General features: G+C 39.9%; 1 protein-coding gene across 1 annotated transcript in view; it reads left to right on the top strand.

Moving 5' to 3' along the window:
* Positions 1-6,150: 6,150 nt before the first annotated feature.
* Positions 6,151-25,953, top strand: part of LOC309351638 (cadherin-related family member 4-like) — a gene marked incomplete at its 5' end in the record, with an annotated part of 70,310 nt that continues 50,507 nt past the window's right edge. Inside the window, 9 exons of the mRNA XM_081879426.1 lie at positions 6,151-6,196; positions 6,373-6,540; positions 15,594-15,758; positions 16,536-16,630; positions 16,901-17,023; positions 18,215-18,318; positions 19,612-19,757; positions 20,178-20,363; positions 21,657-21,748. Coding sequence (XP_081735552.1) covers positions 6,151-6,196; positions 6,373-6,540; positions 15,594-15,758; positions 16,536-16,630; positions 16,901-17,023; positions 18,215-18,318; positions 19,612-19,757; positions 20,178-20,363; positions 21,657-21,748 — 1,125 coding nt within the window. The remainder of the gene's footprint in view (positions 6,197-6,372; positions 6,541-15,593; positions 15,759-16,535; positions 16,631-16,900; positions 17,024-18,214; positions 18,319-19,611; positions 19,758-20,177; positions 20,364-21,656; positions 21,749-25,953) is intronic.

Genomic DNA, 25,953 nt, shown 5'->3' with positions numbered 1-25,953 from the left:
TATCACCTGTTGATGCCTTGACAATTCCATAATTCTATTGGATCCTCCTTGCTGTGGCAGTTCATAGTCATAGCTTTTCAGTGAAGCTAGTTCAAAGCCATTGAGTTGTTTGAAGGCAGTGCCAAGGTAAGCATGAGATTTAACATGTGCACGGGACCAAGATGTTCTGTGTCATGGTTCTTCATTATGCAATGGGGGGGGGGGTTAGCTGCAACTTCACTAGGTCAGGGTGTAGTATTAAAAATAAGGGGAAATGGTTGGATGTCGTTTTGGATAATGACTTGTGATTGTTATACATCCAATTATCTCTAACACATTTTGTTGCATTGTAACTTCACTGCCATTTGTCAGCCTCGCCAAGAGGATCTTGTGACATATTAAGGAAATGAAATTAGTCACTAAGAGCACAAACATTTCTGGAGTGTGTTAAAAAAAAAGGAAACTCATAGTTTATGCTGGGTATTTCATGGGGCCAAAAACACTGCAGAGCAAACAAACAAAAAGTAATATAATTTAGGAAGATGTTTCCATACTAAAGTGAGTTCTTCTTTCCCCAGACACCTGGCTGGTTTTTTGTTCCATATATTTTCATTCTGCTTTGAGTGTGTGCTTCATGTTCTCCATTCCTTAGTTGAGCAGTCTTCCAGGATCTCATAAGGAAATACAGTAAACGAATTGGCTCTGTTGCTGTTCTATTTAGAGATGGGTTGAAAGTTCCACATTGAACTTTTAATGGAACTATGATGGATCTTGGAGAACAAAAAGGTCTCCACGAAAAGACAATTATCTTTGTGAAGTGTTCCCTTTATTTTTTTAATATATCTTTTTTGCCTTAACCCTGGCTCATATGAAGCTTCTTTTGTGCATTGAAGGTCTTGCTCATATGAAGCTCCTTCTCTGGAGGCTCTGTATAGACACCAGAGGTGCAGGGCTGGAGCTCTGCAATGGCAAGAAATAGTTATTTTTCTTTGCCTCACAGACTCTGATTTCTATTTTCTCACACTGTTTATTTTATTTCGTCTAAGTTTAAAAGTTAACTTAAAAAGAAATCCCAGTTTATAAATTATATTCTTCTTTTGTATACTTTGATATATTTTTTACTTCCCATAAAATAATATGCAATAAATCTGCCAGAAAGCAGATAATTTCCTCATCAATTTCTATGTTGGGGTTTTCTTGAACAGATCTCATTACTATAGCTCTTGAATTAATGTCAGAAAAGACTATCAAGATGTCTCTATCTAATTTTTTCTTTCATGAAAGGGCTGAGTTAATTCTACATACTGATTTGATCACCACATTGTCTGCATTTCTTCCTAGGATTATAACAAAGAACTCTTATAGAAACATCTTTAAATCATTTGCTTTCTCTTTCTCTTTAATACCTTTGACCTTAATGCTAGCACGACTCTTTTTATCATCAATAATATCTTTATGACTTTCTAACTAATCTGTCTTTTGTAACATTGATCTTGCTAATCACATCGATAAGTCAGGGATTCTGTCTTTTCCACTTGTCTTGATTTTCTGTGTACTTCCTCTGCTGTTTGTAATCCCTTTCTTATTTTCCCTTGGTTAGATTTTCAAATCTTTCTCAGAAAGTTTTAATTTTTAAAATTCTAAGTCTGCCTTTCTTTTTTCAAATTAGTTTGCATTGTGTTATTTTTTCAAAAGCTTCAGTATTAATATTCCAAAACATATTCATGATTATTCTTTTCATATTTTATTGTTGTTAGCCGCGCTGAGCCCGGCTTCAGCTGGGGAGGGCGGGATATAAATAAAATTTATTATTATTATTATTATTATTATTATTATTATTATTATTATCCATGTATATATATGTGTGCACATTTTATATACATACGCTTCATCAATTGCATTAGAACATTCACAATTTTTATCAACTAATTATGCATTCCACCACCCCATTATTAAATTACCCTTAAGCCCTGAATAGATTTCACTAGACTTGAGCATTAATGAACTATACCACTGTTTGTATAATTCACAAGTCCTCTTCAAATTTATTTATATTCCTATCACCTTACATAATATTACAGTAAAAGATATCTACACTCAGTATTGCACAATGTCTAAGCATAATACATCTCTCTCTCTCTCTCTCTCTCTCTCTCTCTCTCTCTTTCTGTTAATTATATCACAACACTAAACTGTTTCTTGGAAAAAAAGGGCAGAGCACAATAATTGCTCAGTCTTTTCTTCAACTGACCATGGTTCTTCACCTTTGTACGCACCAAAGGAGCTCACCCTTCTAGTTGTACTCCTCTGGTGGCACATCACCCAGCACCCTAAGACTTCTTTTATAACTGATCTCTTGCCTCAATACTATATGCTATTCAGCTGACACATAAATACTCACGCAGAGCCAGTCTGCTTTACCAAACACTTAAGACCAGCTGCACAACTGCAGTTGAGGAAAAATGAGAATTATGAGTCCATCAGGAGATTCACATTGGTGCTAAAATGGACCACACCCCATTCTCCCCATATCTCCATTCCAACCAGGACTCTAAGAACTCTTTGACAGCTTTCCTTTCCTTTCAGAAATGCTCACTTACTGCTGATATTCTTCACCAAATACTCAAGGGGAGCCCCATACTGGTGCCTAGATAAAAGTGAGATTCAAGAATCTGACAAGAGAGGTCATATAGGTGGCAAGAGAGACCACACCCCTCTGCTTCCTGTGTCTATACAGTATCACACCTTTATATTATATTTGTAGGCAGATCTTAAATCCAATCCATCATGAAATTTTTGGAAGGGCCAATACTTGAAGAGAGTGAAATTTAGAAGATATCTAAGGTTGAAAGAATCATCTGTTCTGTCCAGGCCCATATAAAACAAGTCCCCACAAAAATTATTATTATTTTGCTTTTGCATTCCTTTTAGAACATCTTGATGCTGATTCTTTGGCAGGGCACCTGGACAAAGCTCATGCAAAACATCAAAATAGAAACCATGCAAATCAAGTGTGTGGATGAACAATGAGCAAAAATGAGCTCATTGTTCATTTTTGAACAATGCCTAGTGAAGTACTTGGGGCATGAGGAGTTGCACAAAATAGTGGGACATCTGCTTTTAATAGGATTTTCTGCAGCCAGCTCCGCTTACCACTAAAGAGAAAATGCTCCTCAGATGACCTGCCAAGACTGTCTCTTTTCTCCTTATCTCCACTGCACCGTGCCTTTCTCCAAATCTTCTGCTGGCTGCTGGTGCCCTTCACTTGTTTCTTCGATACTGAGCATATAATTAAAATGGTGGCTGGGTTTTGGAGCTCCAACATGCACCACAGGCAGTAGATCAGATGTTGGAGCCTAGATCCAATCATTCGTCTCCACTGTCCATGCTGGCTGGCAGTGGATGACCCACCAATCTCATTCTTCCCTCAGCAAGTCCCAACCTGTCTGCCTTCTTACTTACAACTAGCCTTTTATGTGTGCAACTTTGGGTGTGCTGATTGGTATCAGGGTTGTGGTCCAACCCCAGCCCCAAATCACGACAGTTGCTCCCTGACCTCCTATTAGCTATGGAAGATATATATATATAAAGGGACAATGCAGATGCCTGCCTGTTTTTTTCCTGAGTAACTAGGAACAGATCTAGATGGGGCTTAATTTATGTCAGGAAATTATGTCAGGGTTAAACTTGCCGCCTCCTTTGCCACAAGCCTGATCCAAATTTCCTTCAGGTTTTGTTTTTGGTTTGTTTTGTTTTTTTGCTTTTTTTAAGTTGTGCATTTCTGAGTACATGCCTGGTTTGGCCTTGAATTGATGGTCTGGATATGGGCCATGGCTTTGTGTTAAAACTGTGTCTTTGGTAATTTGGTAAATCAATCCTGGGCCCAGTGTCATTAAAAAGATCCTTAGTAGTGGGCCTGAGAAAAGCTCTTGGCCATAGAGCATGGCCAACTAGAAGAGAAGGACCAATGGCCTGACAATCGATGGAAGACAGCTTCATGTGTTTATATTTGAGCTTGCTTGATGGCTCTCTTCAAGTGCTGACACACAAGAAAATGAAACAGACTGGTAGGACTAAGACCAATGGGTGGAAAGAGTAGGAAAGCACCATGGGGCTAAATTTCCTAATGGCGAAAGGCATTGGATATCTGGGAGACTGTATCAGGAGTTGGCAGACACTCCTTCACTATAGCTATTTAAGCAGCAATTGGATGGCTAAATACCAGGCATGCTGTTTTTTGCATTCTCTACAGCAGATCCTGCATTGATCTGGGGGATGGAAGATCCCCTTGAAGATCTTGAAGATCCTGTTCTAACATGATGCTTATGAATTCTTGTATCTTTATCCCTGCAAAACCAGATCCAGCACAGAGGGAGGGAGAGAGGGAGAGTCATGTATTCCTTTGTATCTAGGCATTATACTTACATGGTTACCTGGAGCTTCTGCAGGTAACAAAACAAATAAGGAAAGTCTGGGTGAAGTAGGAGACTGGAGTAACAGAATGACAAAACAAATAACGTACACTGATCCCTGGATAATACTGAGACTCGGTCATCAACAGGATAGAGAGTCCATGAACAGTGCTTCTCTATGTCTGTAAATCCCACTGCCAGCCCATTAATTGAGCATCTCATCCATTGTCTGGAACTGATCTCCTCCCTTGCTGGGAGATGAGTTGATGGTTTAATAGCTTTTTCACATTTTTGACTTCTACACGTTGCAGCAGATGTTCAGTTGATAAGCCATTAGTTCATAATAATTACAGTATGCCTGTGTGCATAAAAGATAACAGCCACCTGGATGTAATGGGCAAGTTCCCTTTTATTATCGCAGCTGCTGAGTCGTCAAAAAGGTCTTAGTAAATACAAAAGAATCTGATTCCATACATAACGCCTTACAGAGTTACAAAGGCAGGATATGCAGGTCCCCACCCACAAGGAGCTTACAATCAAAGGTAGACAATGGGGAAAACAACAGGAGAAAGAGGTGAACATCAAAGGAATAAGGGATGATCCAGTTTTGACCTTAAGGTGTGTTGAATTAATCTGTAGTCTCTCTAGAAAATGGTGGTCTTCCTGTTTATAGATGGGCAGTGATGTTAATTTTGACTAGGCAATGTACTTCATAGACTGCTGCATTTGCTCAAGCTGGCTCTGAGATCTTCATTAAGCTGCTCTGAGGCCTCAGTTTGCAGCCCAGAGGTTTCTAGTTTTGCTTCAAGGGTGTCCATTTGCTGCTGATCCTTGGTGTCTTCCCCCTGCTGTGAGATATATTTCCTTCAAGCTACTGGCTTTGCTGTTTCAATGTCCAATTCACTTGGACTCGAGAGTGTTGCTGCTATTTCCTCCATTCTGGAACCATTATATGGAACAAAGCTAACATAAGGCCTTGGAAGACTAGACTCTAGACATGTTTTCTGAACTGAAAACCAAATATCTCTCAGATCGGCTTAAATGGCAATCCTTCCCAGGGAGCTCTGGGAATTGTAGCTCCAGGAGGGGAATAGGGGTGTGCCAACAATTTTGAGCATGCTTAGCAAACCACAATTCCCAGGCTTCTTCAGGGGAAGCAATGGCAATTTAAAGTGGCATGATACTGTTTTAAAAGTATAGTGCAAATGTCTTTAAGGACCAAATTGCATGCTACATTAATCATCTAGTTTGCCTTTCAGTGAAAGATTTTTCTTTCCAATAGCCAATATAGGAGAGGGTCAGGAGGGAAGCAACTTGGATTCTGACATTGGCATGGAGGATCAAGAGCTCCATCTCTCTGTCCTCTGATGTGTTAGAGATATGGTGGCTGCTTTTGAAAGAAAAGTCTTGTACTCAGGGGCAAACCTGAGTACATTAGTACATGCTACATCAGTGTAACATGTAGCTTGGCCCTCAGCAACTGTGGCTGATTTAAAGGCCTCCACGACTTTGAATGGGATTTGGGTTGAGTTTGTTCTGCCCGTTGCAATTTGGCAGAGAAGCAAACTTAACATTATCAGCGGTTATGTGAACTTGGAACGTGCAACACACCCTCAAGACAATGCCGATCTTTTGTGCTTGGTAACAACATGATTGCTGCTTCCTTAATCTGCACTCAGTTTCTCACAAGTGCAGCAGCACATACATTTCCCCATGAGCTGTTGGTTTTATGGATCTTGGATGTTAGAATCTGTGCGTCATGGCATTAGCAAGAAACAGTCTTATTGCCCTTTTAATGTGTACAGGTAAGTTGGACTAAGACAGAGGCAGGTGAATATATTGAGAGAAATTGTACTTAAGATATACTTTCTCAGATAAAGATCTTGGTAAGTAGTATCTGTAGTTCAAACCTGAAATCTGACAAATCAAAGAGAAAGAAGTAGATTTTCTTCCTTTGACCTTTCTCCCTATCCTATTTTAGCAGTTTCAAGGATGACAGCTGACCTCATATTTACTTTCAACCCGGTCAATCTGAATGAGTCAACACCTGTAGGAACGGTGCTAAGTCAAGTTTCTGACCCTGATGTTAATGACACTACAAATACTTACATGACGGTTGATCACTTGGATAAATTTAGCATTGATCCAGGTAAGTATGCAATGCTTTTTCATTTGGGCATGTTCAGTATCTTCGTAATTTAATTTTGGGATGAAGAATGAATGAAAAACAAGAGGGTGAAATCACAAGTGTTTGCTTTGTGGCTTTATAAAGTATTTTTTATAAGTACAGACAATATAAAAGAAAATGGGCAGGACGTAAGAGGTTGTCCTGGCCTCAACGGTGAGCCTTTCCTCCCAATTCATTTTGCAGTGTTGCCTCTTTATCCTTTCGGTTTTTAAAATAGTTTTGCCCCAAATTTCCCCTTCAAAGTTGTATCAGCCCCCCTCCCCCTAATGAATTTAAAGGAGACTAGCAAAAGGAAGCAAATATTTCAGGTAGGTCAAGAACCATAGTGGGTTCTTTGCACTACTATCCCTACTCTGAGTAGACCCACTGAATTTTTTGAATACAATTAATTTTCATCCATTAATTTCAATGGGTCTGCTCTGAGCAGAACTTAATTGGTTACCACACGGTGTCTACTCTTTGGGAACAATTCACTTACCGTATTTTTCACTCTATAAGACGCACCAGACCGCAAAACGCACCTAGTTTCTGGAGGAGGAAAACAAGAAAAAAAAAAATTCTGAATCTCACAAGCCAGAACAGCACGAGGGATCACTGCGCAGCAAAAACAGCAATCCCTCTTGCTGTTCTGGCTTCTGGGATAGCTGCGCAGCCTGCATTCACTCCATAAGACGCACACACATTTCCCCTTACTTTTTAGGAGGGAAAAAGTGAGTCTTATAGAGCAAAAAATACGGTAATTTTTTTTTTTTACAGTGCTTCCCTGCAAATGTACTCCCATCCCATAAATCAATTTTGCAGTAAACAAAAGTATCTTTTGCAACCAAAACCATTTCCTGAACGGGCCACTGAATTATTATTTCTTATTATGAAATTAAAATATACACACTGTATGCCAAATATACAGGATATGCTTTTGGCAGGGGCACTGGAGGAACGAGATCACGGCAGTGCAGAGTGCAGACTGGAGTTCTTCTGTGTGTGTACATGCAAGGGAAAGTGTCAATGGTGTTATTGAGAGCAGCTAAAAATGTCCAGGTTACAGAAGGTGAGAGACAAGGCAAAAGCGAAAATCGCAACAAGGGCCTGACCTAACACTGAACTCACTGAGAGCACCATAACTTCAGGAATGCTTCACTATCATTCTTTAGCTTAAAAAAAGGCCTGCCCATGTGGTAAACCATGCCATCCCACACTGCAGATCTCTGGCAACATTCTGCAACATCTGGTGTGTGGGGCTGCCCTTGAAGAAAGTTTAAAAGCTATAAAGGTAAAGGTAAAGGACCCCTGACAGTTAAGTCCAGTCGCGGACGACTCTGGGGTTGCGACGCTCATCTTGCTTTACTGGCCAAGGGAACAGGAGGCGTTTGTCCGCAGTATTTCTGGGTCATATGGCCAGCATGACTAAGCAGCTTCTGGCGAAACCAGAGCAACACACAGAAACTCTGTTTACCTTCCCGTCAGGGTGGTACCTATTTATCTACTTGCACTTTGACATGCTTTCGAACTGCTAGGTTGGCAGGAACTCGGACCAAACAATGGGAGCTCACCCTCTTGTGGGGATTCGAACTGCCAACCTTCTGATCGGCAGGCCCAAGGCTCAGTGGTTTACACCACAACGCCACCTGCGTCCCTTTAGAAGCTATAGGTAAAGGTAAAGGGACCCTTGACCATTAGGTCCAGTCGTGGCCGAGTCTGGGGTTGCGGCACTCATCTCACTTTATTGGCCGAGGGAGCCGGCGTTCAGCTTCTGAGTCATGTGGCCAGCATGACTAAGCCACTTCTGGCGAACCAGAGCAGCGCATGAAAACGCCTTTTACCTTCCTGCTGGAGTGGTACCTATTGATCTACTTGCACTTTGACGTGCTTTTGAACTGCTAGGTTGGCAGGAGCAGGGACCGAGCAACGGGAGCTCACCCCGTCACAGGGATTTGAACCGCCGACCTTCTGATCGGCAAGTCCTAGGCTCTGTGGTTTAACCCACAGCACCACCCGCGTACTTTAGAAGCTTTAGTTAGTGACTTCCGGTCGGATCGCAAAGTGGAAGCAAGCGGGTTTTCCCTTGGGAGAGGGAGGCCAGCTCCTAGAAGATAAAAGGGGGTGCTAAAAGGGCGCCTTAGCCCCCCAAAAGGATATTCAGGGGGTAAGGATCCCAGCGCTGCAGAGTAGCGATTCCCCAGGCCGCCAGGTATCTTCCTTAAAGAGGAGATGAGAGCGGCGGGGTAGAAGGGCTTGCAGCGGGACGCCATTGCCAGCCTCTAGGAGCGCAGCCCCGAGCCTGCCCACTGGAGCGATTGGCTTTCCAAATTAAAAGAAATTGTTTGGGAAGTTCTGAAAGGACTAAAATTTGTTGATTCGATGCAGACAAAGGGTAAAAAGAAGGTCAACTTTGTCTGAATTCCGAAGCACACATAAGGACTATTATCAGTGCGGAGCGTAACCGTGAGTAAAAAACAAGCGGAGACAGTTTGGCAACTGGAACTATCTTGCTGTCTTACTTTTGTTGGCTTTTGATATAAAAGGGGTGCAGAAAATTCCGACTAAAGAAAGAGGAAAATTAAATGAGAAGATAGAACTAGAGGAGATTAGAAATGCAATAAAAGAATTAAAAAGTGGAAAGACACCGGGACCTGACGGACTAAGTGTAAGATATTACAAAGAGTTGAAGGACATCCTACTTGTTCCATTAAAAGAAGTTATGAACAATATATTATTAAACAGAGAAATACCAGAAACTTGGAAAGAAGTGTATATCACTTTGATACCCAAGCAAGATTCTGATCTAAATCAAGTCAAAAATTACAGGCCGATCTCGCTTTTGAACAATGATTATAAATTATTTGCAAACATTTTAGCAAACAGGTTGAAAAAAGTATTGAAGGAGTTAATACATAAAGATCAGCCGGGTTTTCTGCCTGGTAGACAAATGAAAGACAATATTAGAAATATAATTAATATTTCAGAATACCTGAGTGCTAAGAATGATAAACAAGCGATGTTAATATTTGTGGATGCAGAGAAGGCCTTTGATAATATTTATTGGGAATTTATGTTAAAAAAATTTGAAATGATGGAGGTGGATCAATCGTTTTTAAATGGTATTAAGGCTATATATATGGATCAAAGAGCTAAATTAATAGTTAACAATGTGACGGCGGAAAATATAAAGATAACTAAGGGAACAAGACAAGGATGTCCTCTATCACCTCTGTTATTTATCACGGTCCTGGAAGTGTTTTTAAGGGCAATCGGAAGTAATGATCAGATAAAAGGGGTAACGGTGGGTAGAAAAGAATTTAAGGTTAAAGCTTTTGCGGATGACTTGGTATTAACTTTGGAAGACCCCATGAACTTGGTAGCAGAATTGTTGAAAGAAATGGACCAGTTTGGTCAGTTGGCAGGATTCATTTTGAATAAGAAAAAAACTAAAGCAATTACTAAAAACATAGATTTGGAGATGGTAAACAGATTACAGCAGCAAGCTGAAATAGAAGTGGTAAAGAAAGTTAAATATTTAGGAGTTTGGTTAACCCCCAGGAGTATTGACCTGTTTCAGAATAACTATATTCCAACATGGAATAAGATTAAAAGGGACCTAGAAGTGTGGGGAAGAATGAAATTGTCATTTTGGGGAAGAATTGCAACGATAAAAATGAATGTGTTACCGAAGATGTTATTTTTGTTTCAAACGATTCCAGTAATCAAAGGGGCAGCGATTTTTAAAAATTGGGAACGAGAAATTTCAAGGTATATCTGGCAGGGTAAGAAGCCGAGGATAAAATTTAAGATATTGACAGATGCTAAAGAAAGAGGAGGCTTCGCCCTGCCAGACTTGAAATTGTATTATGAAGCATCTTGCCTCTGTTGGTTGAAGGAATGGATGAAATTAGAAGACACGGATGTGTTAGATCTGGAAGGTTTTGATAATAGATTCGGGTGGCACGCGTATTTGTGGTATGACAAGAAACGGGTACATAAAGGTTTTGAAAATCATATTATAAGAAGGTCTCTGATTGAAGTGTGGGAAAGATATAAAAATTTGTTGGAACAAAAAACTCCATATTGGTTGTCGCCGTTGGAGGCGATGAGTGTGAAGAAAGTCAATATGACAGGGGGTTGGGTGACATATGAGAAGTTAATGTGTGGAGGAGTTAATGTGTGTGAAGGAAAATGGAAAATGAGATCATTTGAAGAAGTTAAGGATTATGTGAATGACTGGCTGCATTTTTTCAAATTAATGAGATGTTTAGAAAAGATTTAAATCAGAGGGGTTTCGCTGATAAAGAATCAAAATTTCAAACAGAAATGCTGAACAACGATTACAAGATTTTAGCAAAAATGTATAAGATATTATTGGAATGGTGTATGAAGGATGAGGAGGTAAAATCAGTTATGATTGACTGGGCCAAAGATATATGGCATAATATACAAATGGAGGATTGGGAAAGACTCTGGAAAGAAGGTTTAAGATTCACTGCATGTACAGTCATAAAAGAAAATGTTATGAAAATGATGTATCGATGGTATGTAACACCTATGAAATTAGCAAAAATGTATAAGACAAGTAACAAATGTTGGAAATGTAACGAAAAAGAAGGTACTTTTTACCATATGTGGTGGGAATGTAAGAAGGTAAAATGCTTTTGGGAAATGATTTATAATGAATTGAAGAAAATATTGAAATATACATTTGTTAAGAAGCCAGAAGCATTTTTACTAGGCATTACAGGTAATGAGATAAATAAGAAAGAAAAGAAGTTATTTTTATATGCAGTGACAGCAGCAAGAATTTTTATGGCCCAGAAATGGAAACAGGAAGAATTACCTACGATAGAAGAATGGAGAACTAAAATGATGGACTATGCAGAATTGGATAGAATGACAGGAAGGATCCGGAATCGATGAGATCAAAGATTTACAGAAGATTGGGAAAAGTTTACCCAATACATGCAAAAACTAAGTGATAATCAAATTACGTTTGTAAGTTTTAAGGAAGCTCTGTGAGGGGAAATGGTTAAAATGGTAGAAATGTGTAAAAAGTAATAAAGTGAAGGAATTTCAGATAAATTGAGGGAAGTCAAATAAGAGAAGTAAGATGAAATTAAGATGTATGGAATGTACAAATTTGTTTTTATATTTGAAAACCAATAAAATATATTATATAAAAAAATAGAAGCTTTAGTTAGTAGTTAATAAGGCACGTGGGTTACTGCTTTGGACCAGATGTATGGACCATATCACTCCATTCTTAAAGCAGTTGTACCAGCTACTGGAATGTTTCTGGGCTCAATTCAGAGTGCTGGTTTAACCTTTACTGCACAATCTTCTGCATATTTACTCAGAGGCTAAGCTCCACTTTGTTCAGTTGGTCTTATTCCCTAGTTAAATGAGTTAGGATTGCAGCTTTATAACCCCAAACAGCTTGAGACAAGAGTAACTTGAGAACTGCATCCTCTGCAAAAATAAATTTCTGACTATTCAGATTCTCCTGAAAGGCCAAAGATGGGGAACCTACAGCACTCCAGGCAGGATTGCATATGGTTAGGATGATGGAAGTCATAGTCCAATAATGCCTGGAGATCCAGATGCTCCCATCGCTTTCATTGGCTCTTCTTCGGAGTCTCCTGCCTTAAGAAGTGAGCCCAGTGATGATGTACAATTGGGGATGGAGGCTCACGTTTGTCCTTTCCCAAACAATAAGTGAACTGAAATACAGCCATCCTTTAAAATCCACACTCCTCTGAATTCTGCAGTTCAGGGGGGCTACTAGGGGGCGCATTGGAAGATGGCCGACAATACCATCTCTCCGACCCAAACGGGGTAATTAAGAGGCTGTTATGGGAGTAGGCAGCCTCCCTTGTTGCCCCAAGGAAATGGGGAACACTGCCCTTGCCTGCTGTGTCTATAAATCACCCTCTAATTCGAAAGAAGGGGGTGAGGGCCTTAGGCAGAATGCCCCCGTGTGGACCTCAGCTGTCCTGGACGCTGTCTCTGATCACACACTAGTTGCAGCAATTTGGAATAATTAATTACAAAAGAAGCAAATGCACATATTTCAAGTGAAGAAGGGGAGTGAAGTCTGCTAATTTAAGTGACCTCCGCGAAAGAAGACAACGGGTTGGAGAAACAGGAATATTTTACGATGAAGATACACCAAAGGCGGGGTATGTTGACAATGGGACTGAATGGGGGGGGAACCTTTTTTACTTTCCTTCTATGTGATTTACAAGATCCCCTCCTCATTAGAATCGTCAGTTGATTTTGAGGATTGGAACCCTGCTTGGATTTGAGAAGGAAAGTTGGATAGATTCCCTCATGCAGGGATGTATTGACCTTTGGGATTTGGACTTGGGCCAGGAGGAGATTGAAGTTGTGGGGACTTTCAGTTTTGGAGGGATTTTGAAACATGTCCTGAAACATCTTTTGGACTTTAGTGCTAACTACGGAGATTTGGCTGACCTGTCGAGAAAGAATAAAAATATTGCTAGGTGGGAGCCTTCCCCGAGATCTACTCCTCGGCATCAAAGGAAGGAAACTAAGAACAAGATCAACAGAAGACAAAATAAAGTGCATGTATAAATATGAAGAAGATCTGCAGAAGGGACTTGGAAAAGAGTTAAGAGTCTCGGACAGAAGATCACCAGGTTGATGGACCATATGGAATAGATGGAAAGGACTGGCAGAATCTGAAACCAGGGAGAAGAGACGGTGGAAGAAGATTGGAAAAAGTTTAAAGTTTATTTATAGAAATATTGTAAAATTAATGAGTGTTAGAAAAATGTTGGAATGAAATTATATGGCTTTAGTAGAAATGTTATAAGGAGTTAAGTATAAATAAGTATTATGGTATTAATGGAAGATAAGGTTAAAATAAGTTAAGTTAATTATATGACAGAAAATAGAGAAAGAGGGAAAGGAATTGCTGAAATAATTAATAGAAGTGGAATACAAAAAGGGAGGTGAGAGGAGGTCGATGAAACGAGGGAATGAAAGATAGGGCATTGAAACGGTATGATGTATGTTTTTTTAATTTTTTTATGTTTAGTTTAATGTGTTAATGTTGTGTTGTATTTCTTTTGCCTTTTTTCCTCTTTTTTCTTTTCTTCTTCTTTTCTTCTTTTTTTGTAAGATTTAAAAGTAATAAACATTATTTTTTAAAAAAAATAAAAATAGAATCGTCGGTTGAACTGACCCAAGCAGGATGATTAAGGTCTGTGTGGAGATAAACTTTAACCAAAAGTATGCTTTATGGAGATCAAGAAGCAATAAGAGCTTTTGGGAATGGCGCAGCAATTAATTCGGAGTCGCCATCTTGCCAAAGGATTTATAGCCGGGAGGAAGAACGGACTTGTTTTCAGACTGCATTCCTAGTGAATCTCCTCAGAGGTTTTGAGAAAGGAGGCAGATTGGTGAAGATTAATGACGCTAAGACTGTTTTGATGTATGGAAGTGATGTTATATGGAAAACGTCTGGATATGACTACTGGATAAAAATAATAATATCCACACAGGATTACAAACTGTTCTAACCAGCTTGCAGAGACTATCAGAGGTCACAAAGAGAAAGGAAAAATATATGAAAATAACAACAAGAGATGTGGAAAAACAATAAGAAAGGACTGGATAGTACTGTGAACATCATAATGTTAGATTTGTGAACATTAAAACAGCAGTAAGAAGCAAGAAGTTGATTGGATCCCCTTCGGAACTTGAAATATGGGTACCCCCAACAAAAATTTAAAATTCGGCTGTGTAATTTGGAATTTATGTAATTTGGTTTGATTTGATGTGATTGGTCGGTTAATAAAAAATTATTCTTAAGAATTCTGCAGTTCAGTTCTCCAGCTAAGCAATGTGTACAAAAATAAATATACAAGCATGAAGTGTGCAAAAAAATTTGCACATTAGTGAAAATAATAAAAAATGCATTATATAAAGGAAAATTGTTTTGCAAAAATATGGTTATTAGGCAAAATTGCACACAAAACTGAATATCAGGAGAAATTTGTGAATTTTCATGAGTACTTGCTCTTTAACCAAAAAAATAAAATAAATCACAAACTAATATAGAAGTGTGACTGATGGAACTTAAGATTGGAAAAAACTGAGAAAAGCCAAATTTCACAGATTTGCCCATCTATTGGTTCCTTTTTCTTTGTGGGGCTATTGACTTTGGAATTTCCTCCCTTGGGAGACTCTCCTGGCACAGAGCCTGATATATTTTCAGCACCAGGCAGAGACCATTTTAGTTGCTTAGATGCTTTAGATAGTGGGCTTTTCTCGGTGTTTTGATCTGGGACCTGATCTTTCTCATCTCAAAAGTTCCGAAGGTCAAAAGTCAAGTAAGCAGGTCATAAGCCTTACTGCTTCAAGTGGCTTGTTTCCAAGGTCATGCAAAACAAGCGGGAAGATATCCACTCTCATAGTGAGTGCTACATGGTGTGCTGATCCCATCCATCTCCTGCTCTGTCACAACAACAGCACCCAGATGGGAGCAATATTATCTGCCATGTGCTTAGCAAATTGGTCACAGCGCCTCCTCCTTGAGGGTCCCAGGATCAGCATTTCAGGGGGGCGGGCAAGGTTCAGTAAAATTTAACAAGATGCTCATTCAAGGCTCAGGTACAACCCTCCAAAACCTGTTTTTTGGGGGGTTTTTTTCTAAAAAAGCAGAAGTGATTTTCTTTTTTTTAAACCCCCCAACTTATTTTAACCATAACAGTATCACTGACACAGACAAAGTCACCCCTTTCTGAAAGGCCCTTTATTTTAGCCTTGGCAGGTGTAGCTAGTAGCTAGGTGTAGCTAGAATCATTGAATTCACAACAGTAGCCATTAATGTTGCAACTACAGAGGTTACCACACAGCAGTGCATGCACTTGATACAAATTGATATATAAAATGTGCTTGCCCACACCCCAAATGCTCTGGTTTATTGGTCCATGTATGTTTTAATCTAAAGACAAAACAACAGTGGTAAAATGTAAAGCAGCTATCTCTCTTCTAAGTTTCAGGCATCATTAAAAACAAGAAAGTATTTAATTTTGAAAGAGATGACAAACATTATGAGCTGCTCATTAAGTCGGGCCTTCTCACAAAAAGGAAACTTCTCATCATCAACATTCATGATGTTCCTGAAAAACCCAACTGTACAGACCCTGAGTTTGTTTTAGGAACAGGTGAGAAATACTAAATTTGATCCAATACAGTACAGTACTAAATATAACAGAAAAATAAAAAATCTCATTCAGTTCCCCAACAAACCCCATCCATAAATGAATGCATAAAGTGCTAATCTTAACAACGCTAGCTCCATCTATTCCAGTACCCCACTTGCAAAGTTAGTGCTGGCGCTGAGCTGTGAGCAGCAGAGCAGTCTGAGGTGACCCAGGAGCTGGGAACCAGAAATTGTGGGAGAAGCCCATTCTAGACCAGAGGAAAAAGAGGAAGATAGAGCAAAAAATCAGCCAAGGATACAAGAACACATTAGAGCTGCCACATTGCTCAAGCAATGCTCTACTGGAACAGGAAGTATTCTTATACTCCAGGGGTGGGGAACCTTGGATCCTCCAGATGTTACTGAATTACAATCCCCACCATCCTTGGGTACTGGCCATGCTTGCTGAGGCTGATGGGAGTTGTAGATCAGCAACATCTGGAGATGCCAAAGGTCCCTCAATCCTGTTATACTCCTTCCTTTCTAGGAAGATCCAATGGCCAACCTGAGTAGGCAAAGTCATTTCAGGACCAGAAGGTTCTTCATTGAGAAGTTTCCACCAGTAGTTCCATACTTCATCACGTGGGGCTTCTGCACATGGTGCAAGTAAATCCTAACAATCAGCCAATCCCATGCCTCTAGCATCTCACCAGTAGAGCCTTGCTGCTGGTATCAGTATTCTGAGGTAAACTACTTGTAAAAGCACATTTTAGTTTTTGTTTATTCATTTACTTCACAGCTAATGTAATTGTTGATGAAAACTTGCCAGTATTTACGTCAGTCTACAGAATGGAAGCAGTAGATGAGGATCTTATAAATGGTGATCATTTAACGGTATGTAGTTCTCTTTTTCCTGTTGTAGTAGAGTACATTCCATAGATGTTGTTTTTAAAAAGCTGAAGTGCTGCTACTAGGTTTTCAGGAAAAAAATGGCCCCCAGTTTCCTCTTTGGGGAGGGACTGCATTTTGCTGGCTATGTCACCAAAAGGTCTCTTCTTGCTGCAATTTCTACAGTATTTGGTCTTTTGAATTAATTGTTTCTGAATCTCAGCCGTACCTATGATATGTCTACACCGTGCAAATGATAGGTATGCTGTTTTGCAGTTCACTGTGGAGAGAACATTGTCTGCACCCAAGGAAGGGGGAGAGTTCTTTATCCTGGATCCAGATACTGGTATTTTGAGACGGAATGCAAACCAGCCCCTGGACTATGATCAAGGATATCATGTAATAATGATGAGTCACTGCGATGTAATACTGTGCAATGCTGAAGGGTGGCAGGAAAATGATTTCTTTGAAAATAAATGGCTCTGTAGTCTAGCTCAGGGCGGGGGAGAGGAAAGGGGTTGTGTAAGTAAGGTTAGCTAAAGAAATGACTAGATGTGCCAGGATTGCTACCTTATGCATGTGTTGTGGCAAAAAATCTCTACCATGCCTCTCCTTCACCAGCAGAACAAATGGTTGCATCTGGTTTGGTTTAGAGTAGACCCACTAAAATCAATGAGTTGTATCTAATGAGGTCGTCATGTTCGCCCAAGGACTTCTGCTTGTGCAATGGAACTTCTTCTCCCCATGTCCCTCTCCCATAGATGCCCTGGAGAGTTGGTGGAACCATGAGGAGAGGAGAGGGAGAGGAAGTCCTGTTGTGCTGGTGGAAGTCTTTGTGATATCCAGATGACTTTGTTGGATACCACCCATGGGACTGAAGTTAAATGTGTCCACTGATTTTAGTAGGTTTACCCTGTGCAGGATATCTCCCATACACAACTGTTGCTGTTTTTAAAATGCTCCTCCGTGAAATGCTTCAGTGGGATTGCTGATGTTAGATTGCTCAGTTAGACCTGTCACCAAATTTCACGTAGAGTGAAACCAGAAGAGAAATTGGAATTTCCCAAAAGGGTGAAATGTATTCACTATAAAATATAGCTCAGAAATCAGTTAAGTAATAATAAGAATAAAATATTTAGTATATTTAGTATTAAGTTTGTACTTGTTGGATTCTTGCCCTGTGACCATAAGATGAAGGGAAGTATATAAATATGCGTATCTACTATATATTTCTGAAAGTGGTTCGCTTGTCCATCTGTTCTCTATGGGTTTAGATATGCCTGTTGGGTTCCTGAGGTGGGGGCAGAGGTCTTCATCAATATTTGAACACCAGCCACCATTTTGAATTAAGTGACAAACCAAAATGTCACCCTTCTTTGTAAATAATAATAATAATATCAACAACAACAACAACAACAACAACAACAACAACAACAACAACAACCGATTGATTTAGTCCACTATAGCTGTTCCTATGAATGTTCTATATTCGTAATTGTAAATTTTAGACGGTTATTTTTTAAATTTTAGATGGTTGTAATTATGGCTGTAATAAATGTGATGTTCTGCTCCACCAATATTTTCTCCTAGAAATTTCAGTTCCTGATGAGAGCCACAGATACAACAGGAAACTTCTGTCAAGGAACACTAACCGTGAATATTCAAGACTTAAATGATGAAAAACCTGAATTTGAGTAAGAAATGTGTTTCTTTTTATCAAAGAATAAAACAAAAAAGGACTGTTTTATCAAAGTTTGCTTGAATACAGAAATGTTTATAAATGCTTGAAAGATAATATGCTCTTGTGACTTATATGGTCTTGGCTTTTACTCAAAGCTTGATGACATTTGACTTAAATAAGACTATAAAAATTGGTTTTGTTAAATGGAGGTTTTAGATGTGTCTCCATTTTCAGTTTAAGGCAGTATAGCCCACAATCATGGAATTCCCTCCCCACAGAGATCCGTCTTCCCACTTCATTGAACAGTTTTCAATGAATGCAGAGGATGCAAATCTTTGCCCTGATTTGATTCCTGAGATGTATAGTTTCAGAACCCACCCTATTCTTGGTGATTGCATTTTTTTGTAATTGTAATTAGTAATAATAATAATAATAATAATAATAATAATAATAATAATAATAATAATAATTTATTTGTACCCCGCCCATCTGGCTGGGTTTCCCCAGCCACTCTGGGCGGCTTCCAACAACGACGAAAGATACACTAAAATGTCACATATTAAAAACTTCCCTGAACAGGGCTGCCTTCAGAATGTCAGGTAGATGTTTATCGCTTTGACATCTCATGGGAGGGCGTTCCACAGGACGGGCGCCACTACCGAGAAGGCCCTCTGCCTGGTTCCCTGTAACTTGGCCTCTCGCAGTGAGGGAACTGCCAGAAGGCCCTCGGAGCTGGACCTCAGTGTCCGGGCAGAACGATGGGGGAGGAGACGCTCCTTCAGATATACTGGACCAAGGCCGTTTAGGGCTTTAAAGGTCAGCACCAACACTTTGAATTGTGCTCGGAAATGTACTGGGAGCCAATGTAGGTCTTTCAAGACCGGTGTTATATGGTCTTGGCGGCCGCTCCCAGTCACCAGTCTAGCTGCCGCATTCTGGATTAGTTGTAGTTTCCGGGTCACCTTCAAAGGTAGCCCTACGTAGAGTGCATTTATTGGGTGACGGGCTGTTAATATAGTAGTAATAGTAAAAATAGTAACAAGAGCAACAACCCAATGTTAATAATAAGGATGCACACATCAGGGAGTTGGGATTGACGAAAGATTCCCAATAATTGGGCAATTGGTGATATATTTGGGTTTGCTGCTTTGTAATGTGCAGAAGGGCATTTTGCTGTATTGTAAGCATTTACTTGCCAGTGTTGCACATGATGGAGCCATAGGTTTTTGAACAAAGCATAAGAAATCACGAGATCGCAGCTTCACCAGTAAATATATCTTACTTTCATGTTTGCCACTGCATTTAGACCCTTTCCTTCAGATTCTGTGAATGTGACCGAAAACGTGCCAGTGGGAAGTATTATTGCCACAGTGAAAGCGGTGGATCGAGATGAGAACAGCAACATTACCTATGCATTCATAAAGCCACAGGCACTGTTTGGCTTGGACCAAAGTAAGCGATATCTTTGCACATTTTCAGCATAGGCCTCATAAGAATTGTGAAATGGTTTAATTTCCTCAGTGTCCCTTTCTAGAATTTTTATTCACACAAAATCTCCCTATAAAGTGTCTAACTACTGTACTTCTTTGTGCCTCAATGATTTACACAACCAGTTCAGGTGATCTTAATGCAGCTTGCTTCTATGTCTGCCACTGCACTGTGCAATCATCTACGGCCTCACTATGTGTAGCACCGCGAGTACACTAAGAACTAGTCCCTTTTGTCCCAATAAATTACCTTAAAGGTTACAAGTGATAGAACTTAGTCTATTGCACTGTACTCTCTTTTCTTGCAGGAACATTTCAGAGTGACATGCGGTATGATCTATCCATCGCAATTTCCTCATTTCTGTTCCTTTTTCCCCACAATCAGAAAGAGGCACAATTACTGTTTTAGAGCCTTTGGATTCAGTCAGTACTAAACATGTCAGAGTTTACCCACTGGAAATTGAGGCAAGGGACGATGGAAACATTCACACTGCCTCTTACACTCTAATCGTATTTGTAGAAGATGTGAATGACCAACCCGTGTGTGATCCAAGTTTTTCTACAGGAACAGGCAAGTTGATGTTGACTGCGTCTATTAACTCAAAGTCATTGAAAATCAGTTATTAATGGGCAAAGTTAAACTCTTTTAATCTTCTTTGACTACAGTGGGACTTAAAAGTATGTAAACTAATGTGGGCAATTTGAACATTACATATTATGAAAAAAATCAGTAGATTTACATGTCCTTTAGCTCTGCATTCATCCGACTGACATTAGAAGGTGGGTTTTTGGGCATTAATGCTGTCTTTGAGCACAGTGGAAACATTAAGCTAATTGTACAAAAAGAGAGAAATGATATGAAGTGGAAAGTTCATCAGCAATTGAGAGGACAGTGGTTAGTTTTAGAAGAGACTGTAGTGATCCAACGTAGGCTGCATTCAGACAGCATATTTTCACACAAAATAAAAGCAGATCTAGTGAAAGTTCAGCATTCATTTCTGCCTTGATTCCTTCCAGAAAAGAATATTTCCAAACCCATTAACCCAGAAAATTGTGGAAGTGATGGAATTTGGGTACATGGTGTACGGGCATACAGCTCTTTTATGGGTGAATCATGGGGGCAGAGATGTAAGGAATGGGTAAGAGGGGTAGTGACTTGTCCAATGACATTCGTTGCTGTGTCACAACACTTATATTGGTGTAAATGAAATTTAGGGTCGCATGCTGGTATATCATTCAAAAAGCCACAATTCCATAATGCAACAGACACTGCGGTGTGAAAAGAATGTTAGAAATTGGGACCAAAGGACTGCCTTTATAGTCAGTGAAACTAATGTAATAAACCTCATTTCTGAATGCAGCCATAAAGATGCTGAACTATCACTGCCAAGAAGAGGACATTTCATGGCCTAGTATAGATGGGAGGTTAGGAGGAGCATTTTATTTTGCCTGGGGTGCAAAAATGCTGAAGCCTTGCTCTGTGTACAAACATCTGTTTTTCTTGGCTAGCTGGGAAATCTTGTGAGGTAGAATTTTAGTGCTAAAGTTCTGGCTTCACAATGAGATTTAGCTTGGTCTCACTAGAGAATAGCCTAGCTCTGTTCAATTTTCCTTTCAGTCAGAGCTTCTACATTCCTTATTTATTATTATGTCAGTGGGATCCTCACCTGCTATTGACCTACACAAGGACAGCAGAGCCTTAGACTGGGCCTATTATTTGCAAGGAATCTATGTTTTTCCTGCTCCCCCATTGCAAATGGGTATAGACGATTTCTGCATCCAAATAAACCATTTATGGTTGTTACACAAATTCTGTTTGCCTGACTTATTTTAATGGGTCTGGTTTGTTATTCTTATTGCCCAGGCATTTCTGTCTCAGTTCCTGAAACATTTCCAGCTGCCCCAGCTGTCTACACAGTTCTGGCAAGAGATCCAGACCCAGGCGAAGAAATTGAAGTATGTGGATAAGGGGTGTTCCAGAAATGCTTTAGTCAGTGATAGAGTATGCCACAGTAGGAACTTGCCTCTACTAAGCTCTCAATACCCTACAAATGCAACTTTATATATCTGGGTTCGTAGTGCAGAACCTGAGATTGCAATTTCCCCCCTCTTGCTTAAGGAATTTCCAAGTTCAGCACATGACTATTCACAAGTAAGTCTCATTGGCTTTAATGGGTTTCTCTCAGGTGAGGATGTGTGAAATTCTATTCACTTCACATTTAAAGGTGGACTTGCCAAATCAGCATTTTCCAAAACAATCTGTGAACCAAAATGCAGCTAACCTTTGAAATTTGCACTTCTCTGAATTTTGCACTGTAGTTTTCCAGCCATGTCATGTGTACAAAAGTGCATGTACTATGGGAAAATGTTCAGATAAATGCATACATTAATGAAAACAACATACAACATGCATTATATTAAGGAACATTATTTGCAAAACTGTGTAAATTAGGTGACATTGCACGGAGAAAAGTGTATAGTAGGATAAATACACTGTAAAATGCTGGTGAATTTTCACAACTTTTTTTTAAAACTGCAAACTGATTTAGAAATTTGGGGAAACAAGAAACTTAAATTGTCATATTTGCCCATCCCTTGTCACAAATAGGTGAGTATATGATTACAGCCCTAGTAAAGTAATACTTCCCAAAAATCATGGATTTTTTGAAGCGATCTCAAAGTTTTTCTTGAGTTTTTCAAACATTTGGTTTGGGTTAAAGAAGAACTGGTCCTAAGAAAAGCTGTATTGGATTGGACCAACAGTCCAGGTAGCCCAGTACTTTTCTTTCCAGCAGTAACTAGCAAGATGCCTCTGGAAGTTTGCAAACAGGGCATGAAGAATAGGGAATATTCCTGGGCCAAGTAAGGTGGTTTGCAGCCTTGTACTCCAAGACATTCCCATTAAAATGCAGGTGGTTTTGTTTTGTTTTGTTGTTACTCCAAATAGCCATTCTTACTTTTTATGTGGCCTTCTGGGCATTTGAAGCTGCTTCAATGATTTAGCATTCTCCTCGGTGGTATATTTAGTATGTTCAAGGTGGCACACATGATTCTCCCCATTTTATCCTCACAACAATTCTGTACTGTGGGTTTTGCTGAGAGATGGTGACTGGCCCAGGGTGAGCTTCATGGCTGAGTCTCCCAGGTCCTAGTCTCATACTATAACCATTACAACACACTGGATGTAGGCAGGAGAGTCCTTTTATTTGAAGTAGTCCTCTAGCAGAAGACTAACCTCTGAGAGCCCTTCAAAAAGAGAACTTTCACCTGTAAAATAAGACAGGTGGTTACCCTATACCTACTCTCATATTGATATATGGGATTATTATTTGACTAAGGATCTATTTCCCAAACATCACTGAAAGTCCTTGGGAACAAAAACCGCACTAAGCACAAGCTGTGAGTCTCAGAAGAGAACACAACACAACAGTGGCCTGTAGGGTAATATTTGCCCATATTCAAAATGGGGCTTTGGGGCACTTGTAGAGATTTTGCAAATAATGCTTGCTACTAATAATGCCTGAGTCAATAATTAGCTAAAGCTATTTTTATGAAACCAGTCTGCTGAACCTCCCACCTTCTGGGCTCCTTCTGCGCTCCTCCTCTTGGTGTTCTGATTCTTCCGATTGCCTTTCTCCTCTGGGTCACTGCGTCATTCTTCCTGCCTGCTTTCCTCACGTTCTTCCTTAGTTCCACCTGCACTGATAAAGCAGCAACCCCAATTCACTTTTACAGCCCATTCCCTCCCCTTTCTGTGTTGTGATTTAGGGCAAGGGACCTTAGCAGACAAGCTGCAAAACAATCGACTTCATGGATCCCTGCTGAAGCATACTGCTTATGATTGGAGACTTTCTAGTGCCACACCACCACCAAGAAAAGGAGAGAGAAATGTTGATTATAGTCAGACTATATCCTTGTGTTCACATGCTCAGGTTTTCCAGTGCTATCGGCTATAAGAAGCCTAATTCTGAGATATAAAGTGTCAGCTGAATAGAAAGACGTTGTCATCCACCCGTCACTCTAGGATAATGTGCCATATTAAGCCCTCTTGTTTGGCAATTAACTGTTTATTCTGAGATAATGGATTTGTTTAGCTCTTTTCTCACAAGCTGATTTGTCTTAAGAACACAATATTTTATCACATGAAGGTCAAGGGTGTTTGAAAGAGAGGGTAAAAGGATAGGGAACAAATTATGCGTTGGTGTAAGATAAACATCCTAGCCATTGTTTTTGCACCACAAGTATTCCTTGGCACTCTCTTTTTGTTTCAAACAACTGAAAGTATGCATTTGGGGAGGGGGGAGAGTAGTTCTGGTTTTGCAAACAGAAGGAAAAGAAGTGATTTCAGTTATTCTACTGATATTGCATTTTGCAACTAATTACATAAGCATAACCATTAGTACTCAACAGCAAACAAAATTGAAGGAGAATTGTTCAAGTGCTCTTCCTTCTCTTGCAAATTCTTCCTTTAGAAGCCCTGAAAATGGAAAGGAATAAAATTCTCTGGCTAGCCAATTAAAGCCTCTCTTGAGAACTGAAATACCTGGTGTGATGAAGAACTTTTGTATTTGTGTTTCAAATATGCTTTGTGAGTCTAAACTGCAGTCTGGACAATGTGTCCTGACTGTACAAAATTAAGTTGTGTATTGAACACAGGAGAGTTTACAAGGGCTTTCTAGATATTTAACATTAGTCTATCCCCCCTTACACAGGGGAGGGGAGCCCTTTTGGCCAGCTGGACCACATCTTTACACCCCCTCCAGACACCAGATGTCAAAGCTGGGGCGGTGGCAGGAAGGTTCTGCCTTGCCAGCATGTTTCCTACAGTGAAGACATTGGTGAAGCAGGACCCATCAGGATTGAACCCTTTCATCCTGCTCTCCACAGCCTGGTAATCAGAGTAGTAAAAGAGGTGATTAGGAATACACACTGATTAGCCCCTGTTCTTTACTACACACTTCAGAATAGGGACTAATCTTTGCGTAATGCCTGGAATGCCTCGAGGGGCTGATGTACCAAAGCGCTCTCTCAATAAAAGATAATAGGAAAACCTTAATGAGTCTCGGCTCCGTTGCAGGAGGCGAGGGCATCAAATGTACTTTAGCACTGCTGTGAAGTGCTGTTGGGAACTGTACAGCTGTTAGTTTTTTTAATTCTAGTTTCTAGCTTTTTAGCTTTTAAATTAATGTTGAATCTTGAACTATGGGAACTTTGGCACAAACCAAAACCAAGGGCTCGGCTATACAGATGCAAATATAACATTTTAAGTGTGTTTTAAGTGCATTATACAAATGTGACACTAGATGGAGATGGTGAGCTCATGGCAAATTCAATATAGTTTTCAAAACACTAAAAAAAAGGCATTTTCACAGCGGGTTTTTTTATGTGTGTCTGGATTCCACCCAAGTGTCCTTAAAGCATATATGTGTGGTACAATGGGAAACTCAGGGGATACAAATTGAACTTTGTATATGAGTTGCTTGGTCCCCTCAAATTCCATGGAGGGTTCTTCCTGTCTTAAATCCCAAATCCACCTCCAATCCTTCCCCCCCCCCCGAAAAAAATGGGTAATCCATGTTGCTGCAGCGGAAACTGTTCAGATGTCTTGTTCGTTTCCCTAATTCCACAAACCAATGCTGCAAATGTACTATATGAATCAGGCAGCAGTGAGATAATTTCTGGTCCAGTTTTATATCAAGGCCTATATCAAAGCCTGATCTCTTCACACTGACAAAGAATGTTCTCTGCTAGCAGACTCATGAACCCTCTGCAAGGTGAGGGGAGACAAATGCCAGGTGGAATGGGTTATATAATCATTTGACTGCTCCTGAAATTTTAATCCTGCAGTCGACAAAGGTGATACTACTATAAACATGGGTCCCCCATCTGTGTATAATTACATCCGCTTTCCATTTCAGAGCAAACACTCAATGGTTGTTCCATAACAGCCAAGAGGCATGCCAAGGTTTCTCTGTTCTGTGGACCAGCGGCATCTAACCAGGATGACCCTGGTGTGTAGTAACTCTCATCCCCTCAAAATCTGGGGAACAGATTTAATCTACTGGCATTTAATTTCAAACGGTAGAGGGCACAAATATGATCCAGATTTTCTCCTTATTAATAAATCTGAGGATTTAGGGAGCCATAAAAATATTATGACT

The sequence above is a fragment of the Podarcis erhardii genome (genome assembly GCF_964252035.2).
Source record: "Podarcis erhardii genome assembly, chromosome: 10".
NCBI lineage: Eukaryota > Metazoa > Chordata > Lepidosauria > Squamata > Lacertidae > Podarcis > Podarcis erhardii.
The sequence above is the reverse complement of the archived record's forward strand: the minus strand, read 5'-3'. Positions and strand labels throughout refer to the sequence as shown.